Source organism: Hyla sarda, chromosome 2 (genome assembly GCF_029499605.1).
Source record: "Hyla sarda isolate aHylSar1 chromosome 2, aHylSar1.hap1, whole genome shotgun sequence".
NCBI lineage: Eukaryota > Metazoa > Chordata > Amphibia > Anura > Hylidae > Hyla > Hyla sarda.
The window spans coordinates 63,833,247-63,853,959 of NC_079190.1; the positions used below are offsets into that span (position 1 = coordinate 63,833,247).

At 46.5% G+C, this 20,713-nt stretch overlaps 1 protein-coding gene across 3 annotated transcripts in view; it reads right to left on the reverse strand.

Moving 5' to 3' along the window:
• Positions 1–1,232: 1,232 nt before the first annotated feature.
• CCDC169 (coiled-coil domain containing 169) overlaps positions 1,233–20,713 on the reverse strand; it is a 63,651-nt gene continuing 44,170 nt past the window's right edge. Inside the window, exons 7-8 of one of the 3 annotated variants that reach the window (XM_056561927.1) lie at positions 12,356–12,432; positions 1,233–1,880 (exon numbers count right to left, since the gene is read on the reverse strand). In XM_056561927.1, the coding sequence (XP_056417902.1) occupies positions 1,778–1,880; positions 12,356–12,432 (180 nt within the window). In that variant the 3' untranslated portion in view covers positions 1,233–1,777. Of the gene's footprint in view, positions 1,881–12,355; positions 12,433–20,541; positions 20,584–20,713 lie in introns of those variants that run through there. The other 2 variants (XM_056561924.1, XM_056561925.1) reach the window with 2 other exon arrangements.

Sequence of the window (20,713 nt, forward strand, 5' to 3'; positions counted from 1 at the left end):
CTCTTACACACACCTGCACCCTGTACCCGTAACCCTGTATTGTTCAGAGATGGAAGAATAAAGCACGCTAAGAAGTTATGGTGAGTGCAGCCTTGTTTCTAATTTCTATTGAACACATTGGACTGTGAATTTTTTGCGGCATTGCATCACCATTCAGTGCATATACAGTTCACACACTAGTGTAATCCATTTATAACACAGGAAAGCCAGTCTCTAGTGCCAGCCCTTTCTTTCAAAGTTGTAGATTTGTAAATGACTTCTATTAAAATATCTTAATCCTTTCAGTTCTTATCAGCTGCTGTATACTCTACAGGAAGTTGTGTAGTTCTTTTCTGTCTGACCACAATGCTCTCTGCTGACACCTCTGTCCATGTCAGGAACTGTCCAGAGCAGGAGAGGTTTGCTATGGGGATTTGCTCCTACTCTGGACAGTTCCTGACATGGACAGAGGTGTCAGCAGAGAGCACCGGGGTCAGACAGAAAATAAATTAAAAAAGAAAAGAACTTCCTGTGGAGCATACAACAGCTGATAAGTACTGGAAGGATTAAGATTTTTTAATTGACGTAATTTACAAATCTTTTTAACTTTCTGGCACCAGTTGATTTAAATAAAAAAAAATATTTTCCATCGAAGTACCCCTTTATCTCCAACAGGAAATATAACAGTACCGTATATACTCGAGTATAAGCCGAGTTTTTCAGCACGATTTCCCTCGGCTTATACTCGAGTGAACTCTCCACCCTCATTGGTCTTCAACCTGCGGACCTCCAGAGGTTTCAAAACTACAACTTCTCCGCACTTCGGGACCGGCCCCGGAATAGTCACGTTGCCTTGACGATAACGCACAGGGACGTTCATTAGCAACGTCCCTCTGTGTTGTCGTCAAGGCAACGCCTCTATTCCGGGCCCGAAGTGGTATATATTTTCTCCAGTCTATTTAGGCCAAAGTAATTAGGCTAATGGTCTGCCACTTGACTTTTCCCTCTTCTATAAAGCCATAAGTGTTTTACTTGTTAGAATGAATTGCTGTTAATATACCATACTGTGCATATATATATATATATATATATATATACACACACAACTTGTCATAAAAATCATTCAGATAAAGTCATATCACATCTCACAGAGTCTGGTAGAAAGACTCCCAAAAATATGAAACTTTATTCATAAAGTAATAGAGAAATCCTGCACATAATTATATGTTCCAGATAACAGATAATAATCCATCAATTACACAATGATATGAAAAGACAAAGGCGGATGAATATTATGCAAAATGTTTTATTAAAAATGTAACAATGAAATTAAAATAAAAAATTATTTTACTACTGTGGTCAGACAGAAAGGAAATTCAAAAAGAAAAGAACTGTAGTATACAGCAGCTGATAAGTACTGGAAGGATTGAGATTTTTAAATAGTAATTTACAAATCTGTTTAACTTTTTGGCTCCAGTTGATTTTGAATTTTTTTTTCTCCACCGGAGTATCCCTTTAAGTTATACAAGGTAAAGGTAATGCTACCAAATACTAACCATGTGTATTGTATGTAAACCCCTGAGCCACTGGGAATGTTATGAAAGAAATAAAAGCTGAAATAAATCATTGTCTTTAGTATTATTCTGACATTTCACATTCCTGAAATACAGTAGTGACCCTGACTGACCTAACAGGGAATTTGTATTAGAACTAGATGTTGGGAATTGTGAAAATGGAGCAGTAATAAATGTAGGTGCATGGGAGCGCTGTACCTTTACACTGTATGGCTGTTGACAAGTTAATGTTTCATCTTAGGAGTATTACTCGGCTTTGTTGTCTTTCGGGCAGTGTCTTTCTTTTTATTTGCTGCATTTTGCTTGGAGAAAACCTTATATACACCTCTGCAAAACAGAAAAAGAAAAGTATTAATATTAATAGTAAAATCCCTGGTTACAGTGTTCCAGCATCAAAGATGACATCACTCAGGCTGATGACACACGACGGGCAATGACAGCTGCACTTACCGGAACCACCACCACCACCACAGCCGTGTGATGTCATCAGTATGAGAACGTCACCATGCCCGAAGAGGACAAAGGAAACACAAAAAAAAAAAACACAAGCAAGACATTTCAATGGCGAGTAAATAGAAAAAAAATTTAAAGGGATACTAGGGTGGAATTTTTTTTTTATTAGACTGGTGCAAGAAAGTTAAACAGATTTGTAAATTACTTCTATTCAAAAATCTTAATCCTTCCAGTTCTTATCAGCTGCTGTGTGCTCCACAGGAAGTTGAGTAGTTCTTTCCAATCTGACCACAGTGCTCGCTATTGACACCTCTGTCCGTGTCAGGAACTGTACGGAGCAGGAGAGGTTTGCTATGGGGATTTGTTCCTGCTTTGGACAGTTCCTTAGACAGACAGGGGTGTCAGCGGAGAGCACTGTGGTCAGACAGAAAATAAATTTAAAAAGAAAAGAACTTCCTCTGGAGCATACAGCAGCTGATAAGTACTGGAAGGATTAAGATTTTTAAATAGAAGTAATTTACAAATCTGTTTAACTTTCTGGGACCCCTTTAAGTATGATGACCCAATTTTTTTTCTTTATTACACTTTTAATTTAGCTCACTAGTCTGAATTCCTCTCAAATGGAGGGGGCGTGGCCTCACTGTGCAGGTCTCCACCCCCTCCCTCAGTATGCTGTCTGCTCACATCTCCCCTAGCATTAGCAAAACTACAACTCCCAGCTTGTCCTCACTCACAGTAGCGGGACACAAGCTGACAGTGGGAGGATTTTTCCTCCAGCTCTGAGCCCTGCACTCACAGCTGTCAATCAAGGAAGTGTGTCCATGACATAGGTGATGATGCATGGACACAGCAGGACTAGTATGTGTACAAGCAGGCAGGGGGGCAGTTGTGTGACTGGCTTTTTCAGTATGAAATACTGAAAATTTTCTAATGAAAGCAATTGCAAAATCTATTGGTTTTGCATGCTTTACAACATATCAAAAGTTTTTTTTTTATCTGACAGTGCCCATTTAAGTCTTTATTAGAGGAAGGGCTTTTTGTTCACATAAAAAATACATTTTTTAAAACATTTAAACTTTTTGAAAAAGGGGGTGATTCAGACTTTACTCAGAGAATGGGTTAATTCACATAAATTATTATTATAAATTTTATTTTTTTCAAATTTTTTTTTCACTATTTTTTAATCCCCTTAGGGGAATATTACATGCAATCTGTAGATTGCATACACCGATCAATACTATGCCATTTCTGATCAGGGTTATCGGTGCTCGTTTACTACTGCCTGACATGGCTGGCTGCAGTATAGCAGCGACAATCGGATGGCATGAAGCATGGTGAGGGACCTCCGGCCGCCCTCTCAGCTGATCGGAACACTATGGTGAACCTGATCAGCATCCCTGAGCTACCGGCAGTTAATTTCAGGACTATTAGATGCCGCAATCAACTTTGATTACTATGTCTAAAGGGTTAATGCTATGCTAGGTTTCGGCTATGATGAACGCTCAGCTGCTGAGCGCGCTGCATAGTTCGGTGACGTGCACAGGGCACTTCTGTGATACCTGCAGGCTGGGAAACCCACTGGAAGGTATCAGATAAGGTATTAGGATATTTTCACGAATACAAGTACTTGTGCAAATGTCCAGTATCGGTCCAGATACCAGTATGGGACATCTCTATAAATGACTGAACACAGCGTTAAAACTGCAGCATTAAATATGTGCAGGATCCTGTACATGTGAATAGACCCTTTGGGTATGTTCGCAATGAGGAATTTACATGCGGAATTCCGCGCACAAATGATACGTCATTTCCACCTTGAATGATAGTTCTATTAACTTCAATGGTCTTTCTTCCATTCTGTTTACACTAAGGAATTTCAGAGGCAGAATTTGTGACGAGGAATTGTATTCCACCAAAAGGATAGAACCTGTTCATTCTTCTGACAGAACATGCCAGTAAGAGCCAATTAAAGTCAACGGGACCTTATATTTCCTGCTGAAATAGTTTTTCAAGCGGTAACGGTGAGGAACAGACACAGAATTTACACGCTTTACTTCCTAGTCTGCATTTTCTGATTAAACCTCCTGAATTTCACGCTGAAAATCTGCACAGAATTCTGCTCCAATTCCACTTCAACTAGGAGAGTTGAGCAGAAATTGGCTAAATGGCAGAGTTTCCTGACGAATATAATTCCACGTTAATTTCTCAATTTCTGCAGGGAATTTGTGACCCGTTGAAGTCAATGGGTAGCAAAATCAGCTTAAAAAATTGCAGCAAAATAAGCATGTGTGAACATACCATAAGGGTATAATCACATATACAGTATCCTATGCATATTTTATGCTGCACATTGGAAGTTGTGCCTCCTTGACATCTTATCTGAGAAATAAAAAGGAGATTTTATAAGCTAGGCAACCACCATCAGCTGCAGGAAAGGTAGAGTTTGCTTTAATACCTTAAAGGGGTATTCCGGCTTTATACAGTGGAAAAATAAGTATTTAGTCAGCCACCAATTGTGCAAGTTCTCCAACTTAAAAAGATGGGAGAGGCCTGTAATTTTCATCATAGGTATACCTCAACTATGAGAGACATAATGAGAAAAAAATCCATAAAATCCCATTGTCTGATTAAAAAAAAAAAATTATTTGCATATTATGGTGGGAAATAAGTATTTAGTCAATAACAAAAGTTCCTCTCAGTACTTTGTTATATACCGTTTGTTGGTAATGACAGAGGTTAAACATTTTCTGTAAGTCTTCACAAGGTTTTCACACACTGTTGCTGGTATTTTGGCCCATTCCTCCATGCAGATCTCCTCTAGAGCAGTGATGTTTTGGGGCTGTCGCTGGGCAACACGGACTTTCAACTCCCTCCAAAGGTTTTCTATGGGGTTGACATCTGGAGACTAACTAGGCCACTCCAGGACCTTGAAATGCTTCTCACGAAGCCACTCCTTCGTTGCCCGAACGGTGTGTTTGGGATCATTGTCATTCTGAAAGACCCAGCCACATTTCATCTTCAATGCCCTTGCTGATGGAAGGAGGTTTTCACTCAAAATCTCATGATACATGGCCCCATTCATTCTTTCCTTTACACGGATCAGTCGTCCTGGTCCCTTTGCAGAAAAACAGCCCCAAAGCATGATGTTTCCACCCCATACTTCACAGTAGGTATGGTGTTCTTTGGATGTAACTCCACATTCTTTCTCCTCCAAACACGACGAGTTGAGTTTTATGAAAAAGTTCTACTTTGATTTTATCTGATCATATGACATTCTCCCAATACTCTCCTGGATCATCCAAATGCTCTCTAGCAAACTTCATATGGGCCCGGACATGTATTGGATTAAGCAGGGGGACACGTCTGGCACTGCATGATTTGAGTCCCTGGTGGCGTAGTGTGTTACTGCTGGTAGCCTTTGTTACTTTGGTCCCAGCTCTCTGCAGGTCATTCACTAGGTCCCCCGTGTGGTTCTGGGATTTTTGTTCACTGTTCTTGTGATCATTTTGACACCACTGGGTGAGATCTTGCGTGGAGCCCCAGATCGAGGGAGATTATTAGTGGTCTTCTATGTCTTCCATTTTCTAATAATTGCTCCCACAGATGATTTCTTCACACCAAGCTGCTCGTCTATTGCAGATTCAGTCTTCCCAGCATGGTGCAGGTCTACAATTTTGTTTCTGGTGTCCTTCGACATCTCTTGGCCATAGTGGAGTTTGGAGTGTGACTGTTTGAGGTTGTGCATAACAAATGAATAAGAAATAAAGTTCTCTCAGCTCACCTCCTCCACGGTCTGCAAGGACCCGAGCCCGGCCAGGCTTGAAACTTGTAGGTAAATGAAGAAAGATAGTCCAGCAGTCCCTTAAAACGTAGATCCTTTATTTAACTTTTCTTTAAAAATACAGAGCACACACCATCCACCTTCACCTGGTCAGCAAACAACTCCTATGGACGCGTTTCGAACGCATGCGCGTTCTTGATCACCACCTGGTGATCAAGAACGCGCATGCGTTCGAAACGCGTCCATAGGAGTTATTTGCTGACCAGGTGAAGGTGGATGGTGTGTGCTCTGTATTTTTAAAGAAAAGTGAAATAAAGGATCTACGTTTTAAGGGACTGCTGGACTACCTTTCTTCATTTACCTACATGTTTGAGGTTGTGGACAGGTGTCTTTTATACTGATAACAAGTTCAAACAGGGGCCATTAATACAAGTAGCGAGTGGAGGACAGAGGAGACTCTTAAAGAAGAAGTTACAGGTCTGTGAGAGACAGAATTCTTGCTTGTTTGTAGGTGACCAAATACTTATTTTACCAAATTGGAATTGATCAATTAATTAATTAGATATTCTTCAATGTGATTTCCTGTATTCTTTCTCCCATTCGGTCTCTCATAGTTGAGGTATACCTATGATGAAAATTACGAGGGGTGTGTGGCTGCACAGAGATGGCGGTAGTCTCAGCTGCGGGACCTCCGCAATCAGACATCTTAACCCCGGTCCTTTGTATAGGGCAGTGGTCTCAAATACAAATTATCTGGGGGCCACTGGAGGTAGAGGCTGGGTGAGGCTGGGCCGCATGTGCCCTTCACATATAATGCCCACATCTTGCGCCCCTCACATATAATGCCCCCATCATGCGCCCCCACATATAATGCCCCCATCATGTGCCCGTCACATATAATGCCCCCATCATGCACCCCTCACATATGATACCTCCATCATGCGCCCCTCACATATAATGCCCCCATCCTGCGCCCCTCACATATAATGCCCCCATCATGCGCCCCTCACATATAATGCCCCCATCATGCGCCCCTCACATATAATGCCTCATCATGCGCCCCCACATATAATGCCCCCATCATTCACCCCTCACATATAATGCCCCCATCATGCACCCTCACATATAATGCCCCAATCATGCGCTCCTCACATATAATGCCCCCATCATGTGCCCCTCACATATAATGCCCCAATCATGCGCCCCTGATATATAATGCCCCAATCATGCGCTCCTCACATATAATGCCCCCATCATGCGCTCCTTACATATAATGCCCCCATCATGCGCCCCTCACATATAATGCCCCCATCATGTGCCCCTCACATATAATGCCCCCATCATGCACCCCTCACATATAATGCCCCCATCATGCACCCCTCACATATAATGCCCCCATCATGCACCCCTCACATATAATGCCCCAATCATGTGCCCCTCACATATAATGCCCCAATCATGCGCTCCTCACATATAATGCCCCCATCATGCGCCCCTCACATATAATGCCCCCATCATGTGCCCCTCACATATAGTGCCCCCATCATGCACCCCTCACATATAATGCCCCCATCATGCACCCCTCACATATAATGCCCTCATCATGCACCCCTCACATATAATGCCCCCATCATGCACCCCTCACATATAATGCCCCCATCAGGTGCCCCTCATATATAATGCCCCCATCATGCCCACCTCACATATAATGCCCCCATAATGCTCTGAATTTAACCCTGCCACACCCTGCGTCCTATGAATAATACTGCCACACACTGCGCCCTCTGAATTTATACACATTACAATGCTTCATGCCTTCACCCCCCTTTCTATCCAATACTGTGCCTCCTGCCTGCACCTCCTTCATAACTGTACCTCATGCCCGCATCCCCCTTCCCCTCCATTACAGTTCCTCAATCTTGCACTGCCCTCACACCCTCACTGTGCCATATTCCTCTTCTCTATAATACTGTTCCCCATGCCCCATCCACCCTAAAACAACCACTATCTAACGTACCGAGCAGGCTCCTGTGGCTTCACTGCTGCTGTGTTTGCTAACGCTGTCTTCCTTCTGTACGCCGGCGCAGCTAGACTCCGCCCACCGACGTACAAGCATACAAGCTCTACGTCCGATGTGCGTCATCGGTCACACCCCTACAAGCTCTATTAACACCACTCACGACCGCGGTTAGTCTTCTGTGACCGTGGTCACAACGGCAGACGCAGTGCAAGCGCCTGGCGGCCTATGCATTAGGCCACCTATGCGAGCCTCTGGGCCTATTTTAACATAGGGGCCTGGAGCTGTGCAGCGGGCCACAAAATTTTGTTCCGCGGGCCGCAAGTTTGAGACCCCTGGGATAGAGGAAAAGATGTATAGGGGCGGAGTACCCCTTTAAAGCTCTGTAAATGCTTGATGTTGGCTGTGCGCGGCAGCTAAGACAGTGGAACTTAATTCCCTATTGAGAAATGTTCAGCAATCTCTGCAGTTCTCCAAGTAATACAATGCTCGGCGGTGAATATACGTGCCATACCCCTTCTATTCAGCCAGTGGCTCGTCCTCTCTCTCGCTCCCTGTATGCTTACTTCTGTGGCCCCTGTCCCTTTAATCCTCTCAGTCATTCGGATCTGAACCCTGCACAGAGGCTTTACTCTTAAACATGAGATTAAACTACAGCAGACGTGTAAGGAAATTGGCTTCTTAGAAGTGATTTGCAGTTCTTACTTGAACACTAGTCCTACTTATAATAAGAGAAGGAAACCTGAAATGTATAAAACTGGTACAAAAATGTTTCGACCTGGACCGGTTTTTTATCAGGCACTGGAGAGACTAATTGTAGTACGAGTGGTGAGACACTTTATTTCACATTTACGGAAAGGTTTAGTTTATGGAAATTTTAGCAATATAGTAGCTGAGCTTAGACAACCTCTCACTCAATCCCTTCTGCTTATTATTTTGCTTATAAACAGCATAAAAGGCTGTAGCAGTTCTTGTGTATGCCCTGTGCTTACCTGTTTGAGCTGATGTGGCAGCCATGAGTTTGCAGCCATACTGATTGCAATTCAATCACTATAATGATTTACTAATGCTGCCTACATTTCCCATAATTCCTCTGGTGTTACAAAGAGAGGGGGTGGAGTTTTATCACAGCGCTCGGTCATCTAAATAGGCTGCTGGTGCTGAAGTCCACCCAGGAGAACTGATATTATAAGTGGGTTGAGGTTAGTTTACGTTTTGATGCATTTTCATGCAAAACCAGAGTAAAAATGCAATGTGTGAACACAGCCTTGGGAAGGAGAATATCTACTATATATCCTGACCCCATAGAGATAGCAGCAGTATACAGATAGAGCTAGGAGGGGAGGTATCAACGTTCAAATTCTGGTATCGTTACAACTCTATGTGTATGGAGGCGATCAGGCGAGACATCTGTCAACAGCTATCTACAGTGTAATACCAGCTTAACATGAGTCTCCAAGAAAGACAATTTATATAGTAAAAACAAGAGATCTGTGATTATTCTGTCCAAGAGTCATAGCTAGAGATGAGCTAAAGGATTCGAGCAGAAATAGATTTGTTCCTAATGTCCCAAAACATTTGGATTTCAGGATTTTGGGAAAATCAGTAAAAATGGTGGCTGCCATTTTGGTGATCAACTGCTCCGGACGTTGGAGCCGGGAGCACGTGATGTCATAGCTCTGCCCCCTAATGATGTCACACCCGCCCCCTCAATGAAAGTCTATGGGAGGGGGCGTGACTGCTGTCACGCCCCCCTCCCATAGACTTGCATTGAGGGGGTGGGGCATGACATCATGAGCGGGTGGGGCTATGACATCACGTGCTCCCGGCTCCAACGTCCAACAGTTTGTTCCAAACGCTGAGCAGCAGAGTACCCCTTTAACCTAAAAGGGGTACTCCGCTGAAAACTTCTTATCCCCTAGCCAAAAGGATAGGGGATAAGATGTTTTCAGCGGAGTACCCCTTTAACTTAGGGTTAAGGCCCATGCACACCATAGAAAATAATTTCCTTGCTGAATTCCGTCAGCAGAAGTGTGCCACCCTGTATCGGCACTCATTTCGTGTTAAATTTTACAGTGGAAATAAGGTTAGAAAAATAACACTCCCATAGACTAATGGGCTTTTTTCGATAGGATTCCTGTCGAAAAAATGAACATTCTTTTGGTGGAATCTGAATCCTTGTCAGAAGTTCCACAGCACAGAGCAGCAGAATCCAATTGAGATCAGTAGGATTCTGCTGCAAGCAGATTCCCCTCATGATTAATCCTGAGCAGAATATCCATAGTGTGCATGGGCTCCTAGAGTTATGATGTCTTGGTACTACAAATATGGGATGCTGTTGCACACAGTCCTGACGGACCTATATGACTTCATGTGGCAACTTTCAAAATTATTACCAAACCAGACTCTAAACTAATTTTGCGAAATTCATCTTAGAAAAACATTAACCTTTCTAATATACTTCATAAAAAAAATCTACCTCCTTTTTTAAAGAAAAGACCACTAGGGGTTCCCATATCATCCAAACCATAATCTTGTCCGGCTGCAGCATTATCTTTTGCCCAGTCCAAAGTGACAAAGTCCAGTAAGTGAGGGCGGGTCTAGCTCTACTCTGTGCTCACTCCTGTCCTATCAGACTGCAGCATGAAAACAGAGAGGAGGGGGTTATAGATCAGCCTGCAGTGATTGGACATGCAGTGGATGTCAGAATGAGCAAGCAGCAGAATGGAGGGATTTGTGATCCAAATACATAAGCTAGACACATAAAAAAGACATGTAAAAAATCTGCATGACCTAATGAGTAACATATATATATATATATATATATATATATATATACAGTGGTCCCTCAACATATGATATTAATTGGTTCCAGGAGAACCATCATATGTTGAAACCATCATATGTCGAGTACATATGTCTATGTAAAAATGGTAATTGGTTCTGGGGCCTCAGAACCATTGTATGTTGAATACATATCTCTATGAGAAACTGCTAATTGGTTCTGGGATGACCATTGTATGTGTAGTGTATGGGGAGTGTTTAACAAACCAGGGTGCCTCCCAGCATGCATGTACAGCCATTGACTGTCTGGGCATGCTGGGAGTTTAAGTTTTGCAACAGCTGGAGGCACACTGATAGGGAAACATTGATGTATGGGGTGTATAGTGTGTATATGTATTGTATGTGATGTGTGACATCGCATACAGTACTGTACAGTTCTTTAAATACCTTCAGGGGGGACAGAATGTCCTCCATTACGATCCTGCCGACTACAGCTCTATAGGAAAGGAAGGGGAGGGCAGCCAGCAGCTCATTGGATGCCTGCAGCAAGATGCTCCAGGCTATTGGCTATGGCTGCACTGGGGGGCGGGGCTTACACAGAGCTCACAGTGGAAGCCTGCGTGAGTTAGCAGGACAACATGTGAGTAACAGGAGGCAGAACGGGGCACACGGGGCACATTAAACAACTATCTGTCAGTTGCTGAAGTTGTCAGCGCTGTCAGATAGCTGTTTGTACGATGGCCCCGACACACAGCAGCATCATATGTCGAGGCTGCCCTCAACATACGATGGGCTCTGAGAGGCCATCATATGTTGAAATGATCATATGTCGAGGCCATCATAAGTCGAGGGGTCACAATATATATATATATATATATATATATATATATATATTTATATATATATATTAACTAACACAAGCTAGAGGGCACTGCTGTGGAGAAAGACCAATTATGTCAGTATGTACTGTGGAGGCTAGTGATCTGTCACTGTAACAACGCCGAGTCCTGATGCCTGTGGGTCCGGAGGTGCTGGGAACCAAGAAACCCGAAGTCACTCAATAGCATACATAAGACGACAAAACGGTACCCGCACTCACCGCAAGGAAACACCAGAACGACTTCTATGGCCTCTCAGACACATCCAACTTCAGGCTGACAGCAGGGCGCTCAGAGTGGAGGTGACTGCCGGCAAAGTTTCGCGCAGATCGCGCTTCTTCTGGCCTCGTATGAAGAAGCGCGATCTGCGCAAAACTTTGCCAGCAGTCACCTCCACTTTGAGCGCCCTGCTGTCAGCCTGAAGTCAGATCTGTCTGAGATGCCATAGAAGTTGGCCTGCTGTTTCCTAGCGGTGAGTGTGGGTACCTTTTTGTCTTCTTATGTATGATAAAGGCATCATTTTTTTCTGTGACATGACAGGTACGCTTTAAGCCTAAAATGTTTTGGAGTTTAAATTTTTATTAGGCCAAATAACGTGCAGACAGGGTAAGGTGAAAATAAAACATACTACTCATAATGGAAGACATAAAATGTGATTTACTATGTCAGCCTCCTAAGTATGTGTCTACTTTTATATTTATGGTTAGTGCAAGCCTGCCCGGGGAGCTGTGATGCATATTGTGCAATATGTCTGGCGGCAAAAGATATCGTGCTTAATGTAACCTGCCTAATGGGATGTTGTTATTTTTATTAAAATATTGTCATAGGACCTGGCATTTGGCCTCTTTAAAAAAAATAAGAAAAAACAAGAGAATAGAAGTATCCTTACTTATGTGCTTGCTTGTCCCTTGTGACGTGCGGCGGATCGCTCGGCTGTTTCCTGACGGCGTCTTGAGCGGCGGAGGTCTGCAATTAGAAATGAACAGACACGATTACTGTGAGCTCCAGTGAGGCCTGGCTCGCAAATCTCCAGCCCGATCCTTCTGTGGCAGTACATTTCCAGAAAAGATGCTTTATCCCAATGTACTAATTCACGGGCAGCTTTCTGCAAGGATTCTGATAAAAATATGACAAGCTTGCATTCTTGTTCCTTATTTTAGCCTTGGGGGGAGTTAAACCTCAAATCATTCCGGATCAAAAGGATGACTAGGCTTCCAGCCTCCTGCTACTACATTATGTAACGAAGAAGGAGTAATACACAAAATAAATAAATGATAAGTTGCCGAAAATATATGAGAATTAAGTCACAGGCAAAGCCATTAAAAGGCTAAAAGTAGTAATAATGGAGGCTATTAAATGTGATTTTGTTGATGTAAATGGAGGGGTATTGCATTCTTATTATGACCTGTGAGCGAAACGGCTTTTCTGACAGACGTCATGCCCCCTCCCATAGACTTGCATTGATGGGTGGGGCGTGTACATCCTGCCATACACTGCCTAACTACCACCTCCAATCCCAACGTATGTTTCGCTTGTGCTTCGTCAGGGGGCGTCCCCTGACGAAGCACAAGCAAAGCGTACGTTGGGGTTGGAGATAGGCAGTGCATGGCAGGATGTCCATTAATTTTGTACCTTTGTGCTAATTATGGTATTTATACTTTTTGTAATCTATCCTCTATATACTTGATATTTATTGACTTACTGTGTAATGTGGTTTTGTGCCTGCTGTTTTTGGTCTTAACCCTGTTTACAAGTGTACTTTCCCTGGACTCCATGTTTTTCAGCCGGCCCTACTCTCTGCACATTTCTGCAGTTGTTCTTGTGGTGCCTTGATTTTATTATTTCTTTATTTTAAATGTATGTCATTTTGCATATTTGTTAAATAAAGTTAAACAGATGTGTAAATTACATCTATTACAAAATCCTAATCCTTCCAGTACTTATCAGCTGCTGTATAATACAGAGGAAGTTCTTTTCTTTTTGAATTTCCTTTCTGTCTGACCACAATGCTTTCTGCTGACACCTCTGTCCATTTTAGGAACTGTCCAGAGTAGGAGCAAATCCCTATAGCAATCCTCTCTTGCTCTGGACAGTTCCTGACATGGACAGAGGTGTCAGAAGAGAGCACTGTGGTCAGGCAAAAAGGAAATTCAGAAAGGCAGGGGAAATGTGCTCTGGACAAGTAGGGAGACACCTAGTGGCAGCTTTTTTAAACACAAATAAAACAGAAAACTTCATCTTTTTTTTTTTCTTTTTACCATAAGGAGTGCAATTGCAAAAATTTTTAATGAGAGTGCCCATTTAAGGACTAGTTTTTTTTTTTTAGGTATTAAAGGGGACCTGATACTTCATTACAACCATTACATCACTAGCTTGAATATTATAGGAAGGAAATATATTCTTTCACAGCAAAGTACAGTGATTCCTCAACTTACAATGGCCTCAACATACAATGGTCTTTTCTGGATCACTGTAACTTGAAACCAGACTCAACATACAATGTATGGACAGTCCAGATCTGTGATACCTGTGCTGGAAGAACCAACCAATCAGAATGGACATTTCACTGGTAAAACCTCTGTATTACTGAAGTGCATTCACTGACTGGCTGCCTTGTAGCGCCCCCTACAGTACAGGGAGGTATTACATGTTCTGTATTACTCTTTACCTGTGCCAGGGTTAGCTGCTCCTTTGGACACCAGGTGAGGGCGGCTCCATTTTACTTTTTTAGGACACTGTGTACTGTACAGGACCCTGAAGAAGCTCCTGTCCTCTACATAGACCAGTGTTTCCCAACCTTTTTCGGGTCGGGGCACACCTCGAAAAAAAAAAATTCCGCGGGGCACCGCTACAGAGGTTGACGAGCAAAAAAAAAAGGGGGAAATGGTAAAAAATGCAATGCACTATATTTATTTATCAGTGGGTATGTAGTTTAAAGTGCTGCTTTATACAGCAACTCACCAATGACGTCTTCTCTAATTTGCAATGTTGTCTTCTCTTCTCCATCTGGTCCGGGCCATCATCACGATTTCTTCCACACACAATTCTTCACCGTTAAACCTGCAAAACAAATCTATTAGGTGCCGAACTTTTTTTTAAATGGGTGACAGAGGGGTGTAGAAGAGTGTACATGGGTGACAAAGGGATGTAGAGGGGTGGACATGGGTGACAAAGGGGTTTAGAGGAGCGTACAGAGGGGTGTACAGGAGCGTACATGGGTGACAGGGGTGTAGAGGAGTGGACAGAGGGGTGTAGAGGAGTGGACAGAGGGGTGTAGAGGAGCGTACATGGGTGACAGGGGTGTAGAGGAGTGGACAGAGGGGTGTACAGGAGTAGAGAGAGGGGTGTAGAGGAGCGTACATGGGTGACAGGGGTGTAGAGGAGTGTACAGAGGGGTGTAGTGGAGTGTAGAGAGGCGTGTAGAGGAGCGTACATGGGTGACAGGGGTGTAGAGGAGTGGACAGAGGTGTAGAGGAGCAGACAGAGGGGTGCAGAGGAGCGTACATGGGTGACAGGGGTGTAGAGAAGCAGACATGGGTGACAGGGGTGTAGAGGAGTGGACAGAGGGGTGTAGAGGAGAGTACATGGGTGACAGAGGTGTAGAGGAGTGGACAGGGGGGTGTAGAGGAATGTACAGAGGGGTGTAGAGGAGTGTACATGGGTGACAGGGGTGTAGAGGAGTGGACAGGGGGGTGTAGAGGAGTGTACAGAGGGGTGTAGAGGAGTGTACATGGGTGACAGGGGTGTAGAGGAGTGGACAGAGGGGTGTAGAGGAGAGTACATGGGTGACAGGGGTGTAGAGGAGTGGACAGAGGGGTGTAGGAGTGGACAGAGAGGTGTAGAGGAGCAGACAGAGGGGTTCAGAGGAGCGTACATGGGTGACAGGGGTGTAGAGGAGTGTACAGAGGGGTGTAGAGGAGAGTACATGGGTGACAGGGGTGTAGAGGAGTGTACAGAGGGGTATAGAGGAGTGTACATGGGTGACAGGGGTGTAGAGGAGTGTACAGGAGTGGAGAGAGGGGTGTAGAGGAGCGTACATGGGTCACAGGGCTGTAGAGGAGTGTACAGGAGTGGAGAGAGGGGTGTAGAGGAGCGTACATGGGTGACAGGGGTGTAGAGGAGTGGACAGAGAGATGTAGAGGAGCAGACAGAGGGGTGCAGAGGAGCGTACATGGGTGACAGGGGTGTAGAGGAGTGTACAGAGGGGTGTAGAGGAGCATACATGGGTGACAGGGGTGTAGAGGAGTGGACAGAGAGGTGTAGAGGAGCAGACAGAGGGGTGCAGAGGAGCGTACATGGGTGACAGGGGTGTAGAGGAGCATACATGGGTGACAGGGGTGTAGAGGAGTGGACAGAGAGGAGCAGACAGAGGGGTGCAGAGGAGCGTACATGGGTGACAGGGGTGTAGAGGAGTGGAGAGAGGGGTGTAGAGGAGCATACATGGGTGACAGGGGTGTAGAGGAGCGTACATGGGTGACAGGGGTGTAGAGGAGTGTACAGAGGGGTGTAGAGGAGTGGACAGAGGGGTGTAGAGGAGCGTACATGGGTGAAAGGGGTGTAGAGGAGTGGACAGAGGGGTGTAGAGGAGCGTACATGGGTGTAGAGGAGTGTACATGGGTGACAGAGGTGTAGAGGAGTGGACAGGGGGGTGTAGAGGAGTGTACAGAGGGGTGTAGAGGAGCATACATGGGTGACAGGGGTGTAGAGGAGTGGAGAGAGGGGTGTAGAGGAGCGTACATGAGTGACAGGGGTGTAGAGGAGCAGACAGAGGGGTGTAGAGGAGCGTACATGGGTGACAAAGGGGTGTAGAGGAGTGTACAGAGGTGTGTAGAGGAGCGTACATGGGTGTAGAGGAGTGTACATGGGTGACAGAGGTGTAGAGGAGTGGACAGGGGGGTGTAGAGGAGTGTACAGAGGGGTGTAGAGGAGCATACATGGGTGACAGGGGTGTAGAGGAGTGGAGAGAGGGGTGTAGAGGAGCGTACATGAGTGACAGGGGTGTAGAGGAGCAGACAGAGGGGTGTAGAGGAGCGTACATGGGTGACAAAGGGGTGTAGAGGAGTGTACAGAGGGGTTTAGAGGAGTGGACAGAGGGGTATAGAGGAGCGTACATGGGTGACAGGGGTGTAGAAGAGTGGACAGAGAGGTGTAGAGGAGTGGACATGGGTCGACAGGAGGGTGAACATGGATGACAGAGGGATTACAGAAGGGTGGACGGGGGTGACAGGGATGACAGGAGGGTTGGACGGGGGTGGACATGGGTGATGGGGGGTGAACGGGAGTGAAAGGGATGACAGGAGGGTGGTGGACAGGGATAACAGGAGGGTGGTGGACAGGGGTGACAGGAGGGTGGTGGACAGGGGTGACAGGAGGGTGGTGGACAGGGGTGACAGGAGGGTGGTGGACAGGGGTGACAGGAGGGTGGTGGACAGGGGTGACAGGAGGGTGGATGAGGGTGAACATGGGTGACAGGAGGGTGGACAGGGGGGGGGGACAGGAGTGAAAGGGATGACAGGAGGGGGTGAACATGGGTGACAGGAGGGGGTGGACGGGAGTGAAAGGGATGACAGGAGGGTGAACATGGGTGTGAACAGGGGTGACAGGAGGGTGGTGAACATGGGTGACAGGAGGGTGAACATGGGTGACAGGAGGGTGGATGAGGGTGAACATGGGTGACATGGGTGACAGGAGGGTGGATGGATGGGAGTGAAAGGGATGACAGGAGGGGGTGAACATGGGTGACAGGAGGGTGAACATGGGTGACAGGAGGGGGTGGACGGGAGTGAAAGGGATGACAGGAGGGTGAACATGGGTGTGAACAGGGGTGACAGGAGGGTGGTGAACATGGGTGACAGGAGGGTGAACATGGGTGACAGGAGGGTGGATGAGGGTGAACATGGGTGACATGGGTGACAGGAGGGTGGATGGATGGGAGTGAAAGGGATGACAGGAGGGGGTGAACATGGGTGACAGGAGGGGGTGAACGGGAGTGAAAGGGATGACAGGAGGGTGAACATGGGTGACAGGAGGGGGGGGCGGCCTGGGTGACAGGGGGGGGTGGACATGGGTGACAGGGGGGGTGTGGACATGGGTGACGGGGGGGGTGGACATGGGTGACAGGGGGGGTGTGAACATGGGTGACAGGGGGGGTGTGAACATGGGTGACAGGGGGGGTGTGAACATGGGTGACGGGGGGGGTGTGAACATGGGTGACAGGGGGGGTGTGAACATGGGTGACGGGGGGGGTGTGAACATGGGTGACAGGGGGGGTGTGAACATGGGTGACAGGGGGTGTGTGAACATGGGTGACAGGGGGTGTGTGAACATGGGTGACAGGGGGGGGTGTGAACATGGGTGACAGGGGGGGTGTGGACATGGGTGACGGGGGGGGGTGGACATGGGTGACGGGGGGGGGTGGACATGGGTGACGGGGGGGGGTGGACATGGGTGACAGGGGGGGTGGACATGGGTGACGAGGGGGGGCGGACTGGGTGACAGGAGGGGGGGCGGACTGGGTGACAGGAGGGGGGGGCGGACTGGGTGACAGGTGGGGGGCGGACTGGGTGACCGGAGGGGGGGCGGACTGGGTGACAGGAGGGGGGGCGGACTGGGTGACAGGAGGGGGGGCGGACTGGGTGACAGGAGGGGGGGCGGACTGGGTGACAGGAGGGGGGGCGGACTGGGTGACAGGAGGGGGGGCGGACTGGGTGACAGGAGGGGGGGCGGACTGGGTGACAGGAGGGGGGGGCGGACATGGGTGACAGGAGGGGGTGAACATGGGTGACAGGAGGGGGTGAACATGGGTGACAGGAGGGGGTGAACATGGGTGACAGGAGGGGGTGAACGGGAGTGAAAGGGATGACAGGAGGGTGAACATGGGTGACAGGAGGGGGGGTGGACATGGGTGACAGGGGGGGGTGGACATGGGTGACAGGGGGGGTGGACATGGGTGACAGGGGGGGGTGGTATACGGTGGACCCGGGTGATGGCGGGGGGGGGGGGGGTTGGACAGGGTTGAGAAGGGGTAACAGAGGGGTGGAAAGGGTACAGTACCTTAAGCAAGCCGGTCCGCGCAGCTTTGCAGGTCCACGGCAGGCACGGGAGTCCGGCGCAGGTGAAGATCGTTCCGCCCCAGGGACCCATTTTCGGCCCACTGCACCGCAAGGTAGAAGGGGGAGGGGGACGCAGGGGACACATTGGGGAGGGGGACACAGGGGACGCAATGGGGAGGGGGACACAGGGGACGCAGTGGGGAGGGGGACGCTGTGTGCGCAGTGCACACGCAGGCTTCCCTTCCCCCCTGCGCCGCCAGTCATAAGCGCGCAGGCCAGGGCGGGATATTTAAAAAAAAAAAATAAATCACAGCAAAATCCCGCGGCACCACGGCCAGTGGCGAACAGCACACACGTGTGCCGCGGCACCGCGGTTGGGAATCACTGACATAGACAGTGATTTACAGCTCCCAGCAGATCTTTCTTACTTTTATATGTAAGGACTTGATTTATCTGTATTAGTTATCTACTTATATTACATTAATCCTCACTTTTTCCAATTTTTGGATGACATTTTGGTGGCTTCAGAGCCAATTACCAGGTTTCTATAGAGTTATGGTCTCAACAAACAATGGTTTCAACATACAATGGTCGTCCTGGAACCGATCAATATTGTAACTTGAGGGACCACTGTAATAAGCATCTGTAAGATGCATAAAGAAATGTGTTACGTGAACTGAACACCAGACTAAACTCTTTTTATAGGGCTGTGTTCCCACACAGTATTTTGAGTAATTTTTTGATGGTCAAAATCAAATACGGATTAAAAAAAAATGTGTGTGGAAATAAAGCTTCATGTAAAAAAAAAAAAAACTATTGAAAATATGGACCCACAACATTGCCTGTGCCTGCATTGTATGATAATGCTGGTACTTGCCAATATGATAGCCAAAACGAGCCGCAACCACATGGAGCTACTTGGCCTATCAGGCTAGGAGTCACCACAATACACGTACAAGGTATAGGGCAGGGATGTGCTGCTCTAATCTCTACCGCACCCTTGTCCCTATCTTTGCACTTGCACTTATTGAAGATCCCACCCTAAGCGGTGGCAGCCCAAATTAGGCAATGGTTCCTGCTTAGCAAAGTGCATGAGGAACCTAGCCTAACAGGTTGGAAGGCTAGTCAAGCTGGGTCAGCTACAGATTGGAAAATTAGGGACAGAGCCAAAGGGTACCAATTGGTAGGTTTGTAGGACTAATAGGTAGATCAATAGGTAGGTCTGTAGGACTAATAGGTAGGGACCAATAGGTAGACCAATAGGTAGGTCTGTAGGTATGTCATGCACAGTATAAGGTTTGGAATTGTTTAGGTAGTGGTCCTTTAAATGGTTCAGGTTTATTTCAGTCTTGCATTGTGAGCAGTTTTTAGCCTCTAAACAAAAATAACTCTTCCGAGGCGATAGCTAACAGTTTAATCTGTCTCCTACATAGTGATCGGCAATTACCATCAGCGGGGAGCCAGTGATTTGGAGAAAATACTGCGTCACTCTGCCCCCCTTCCTCCTGACAAGGGACCTTGCTTTATGAAGATGAAGGAAGTCGGGATGGTGAACAGGCACATAGCGATACACTGGAGAATAGTGGATGATGCACTCAGTGCTTTCGGCCTACGCCTACCCGGGCATAATAAAGCCATAGAGCACATCAGGTCTGATAACAGCTTCTATGATGAATATAAAGCATCCCCTGTACTCTGCTCCTGTACATTTCTACAGTTCATAACTAGTGAAACAAAAATGCACATAAAATCAAGTGGAATAAGATAGCAGCATAGTTGACGCATTTCGGATCGTTCGATCCTTCAGGATCGAACGATCCGAAATGCGTCAACTATGCTGCTATCTTATTCCACTTGATTTTAGGTGCATTTTGGTACTAGAATATTTCTCACCTGTGCACAATAAAGAAGAAGGTTTTAAAAGTGTGATGCGCTTGCAAAGTGTGTCTCACCTTACCATTTATGTTTGGCGCACAACTCCTGTCCACTAAACATCTGACCCTCCCAGGACACTGTACCTGACATATGTTGTGTCTGGCTACCTGAAGCCGCCATAGGAGATGGCCTATACAAAAAAAACACAGAGAGCGCTCCGTAGTGCAATAAACGATGGGTAGGAACCGCATATAATAATAATCTGCGCTTACCCAAAGAGTTGTGCTGACAAACAGGCGCAACTCTGGTGATCGTGTATA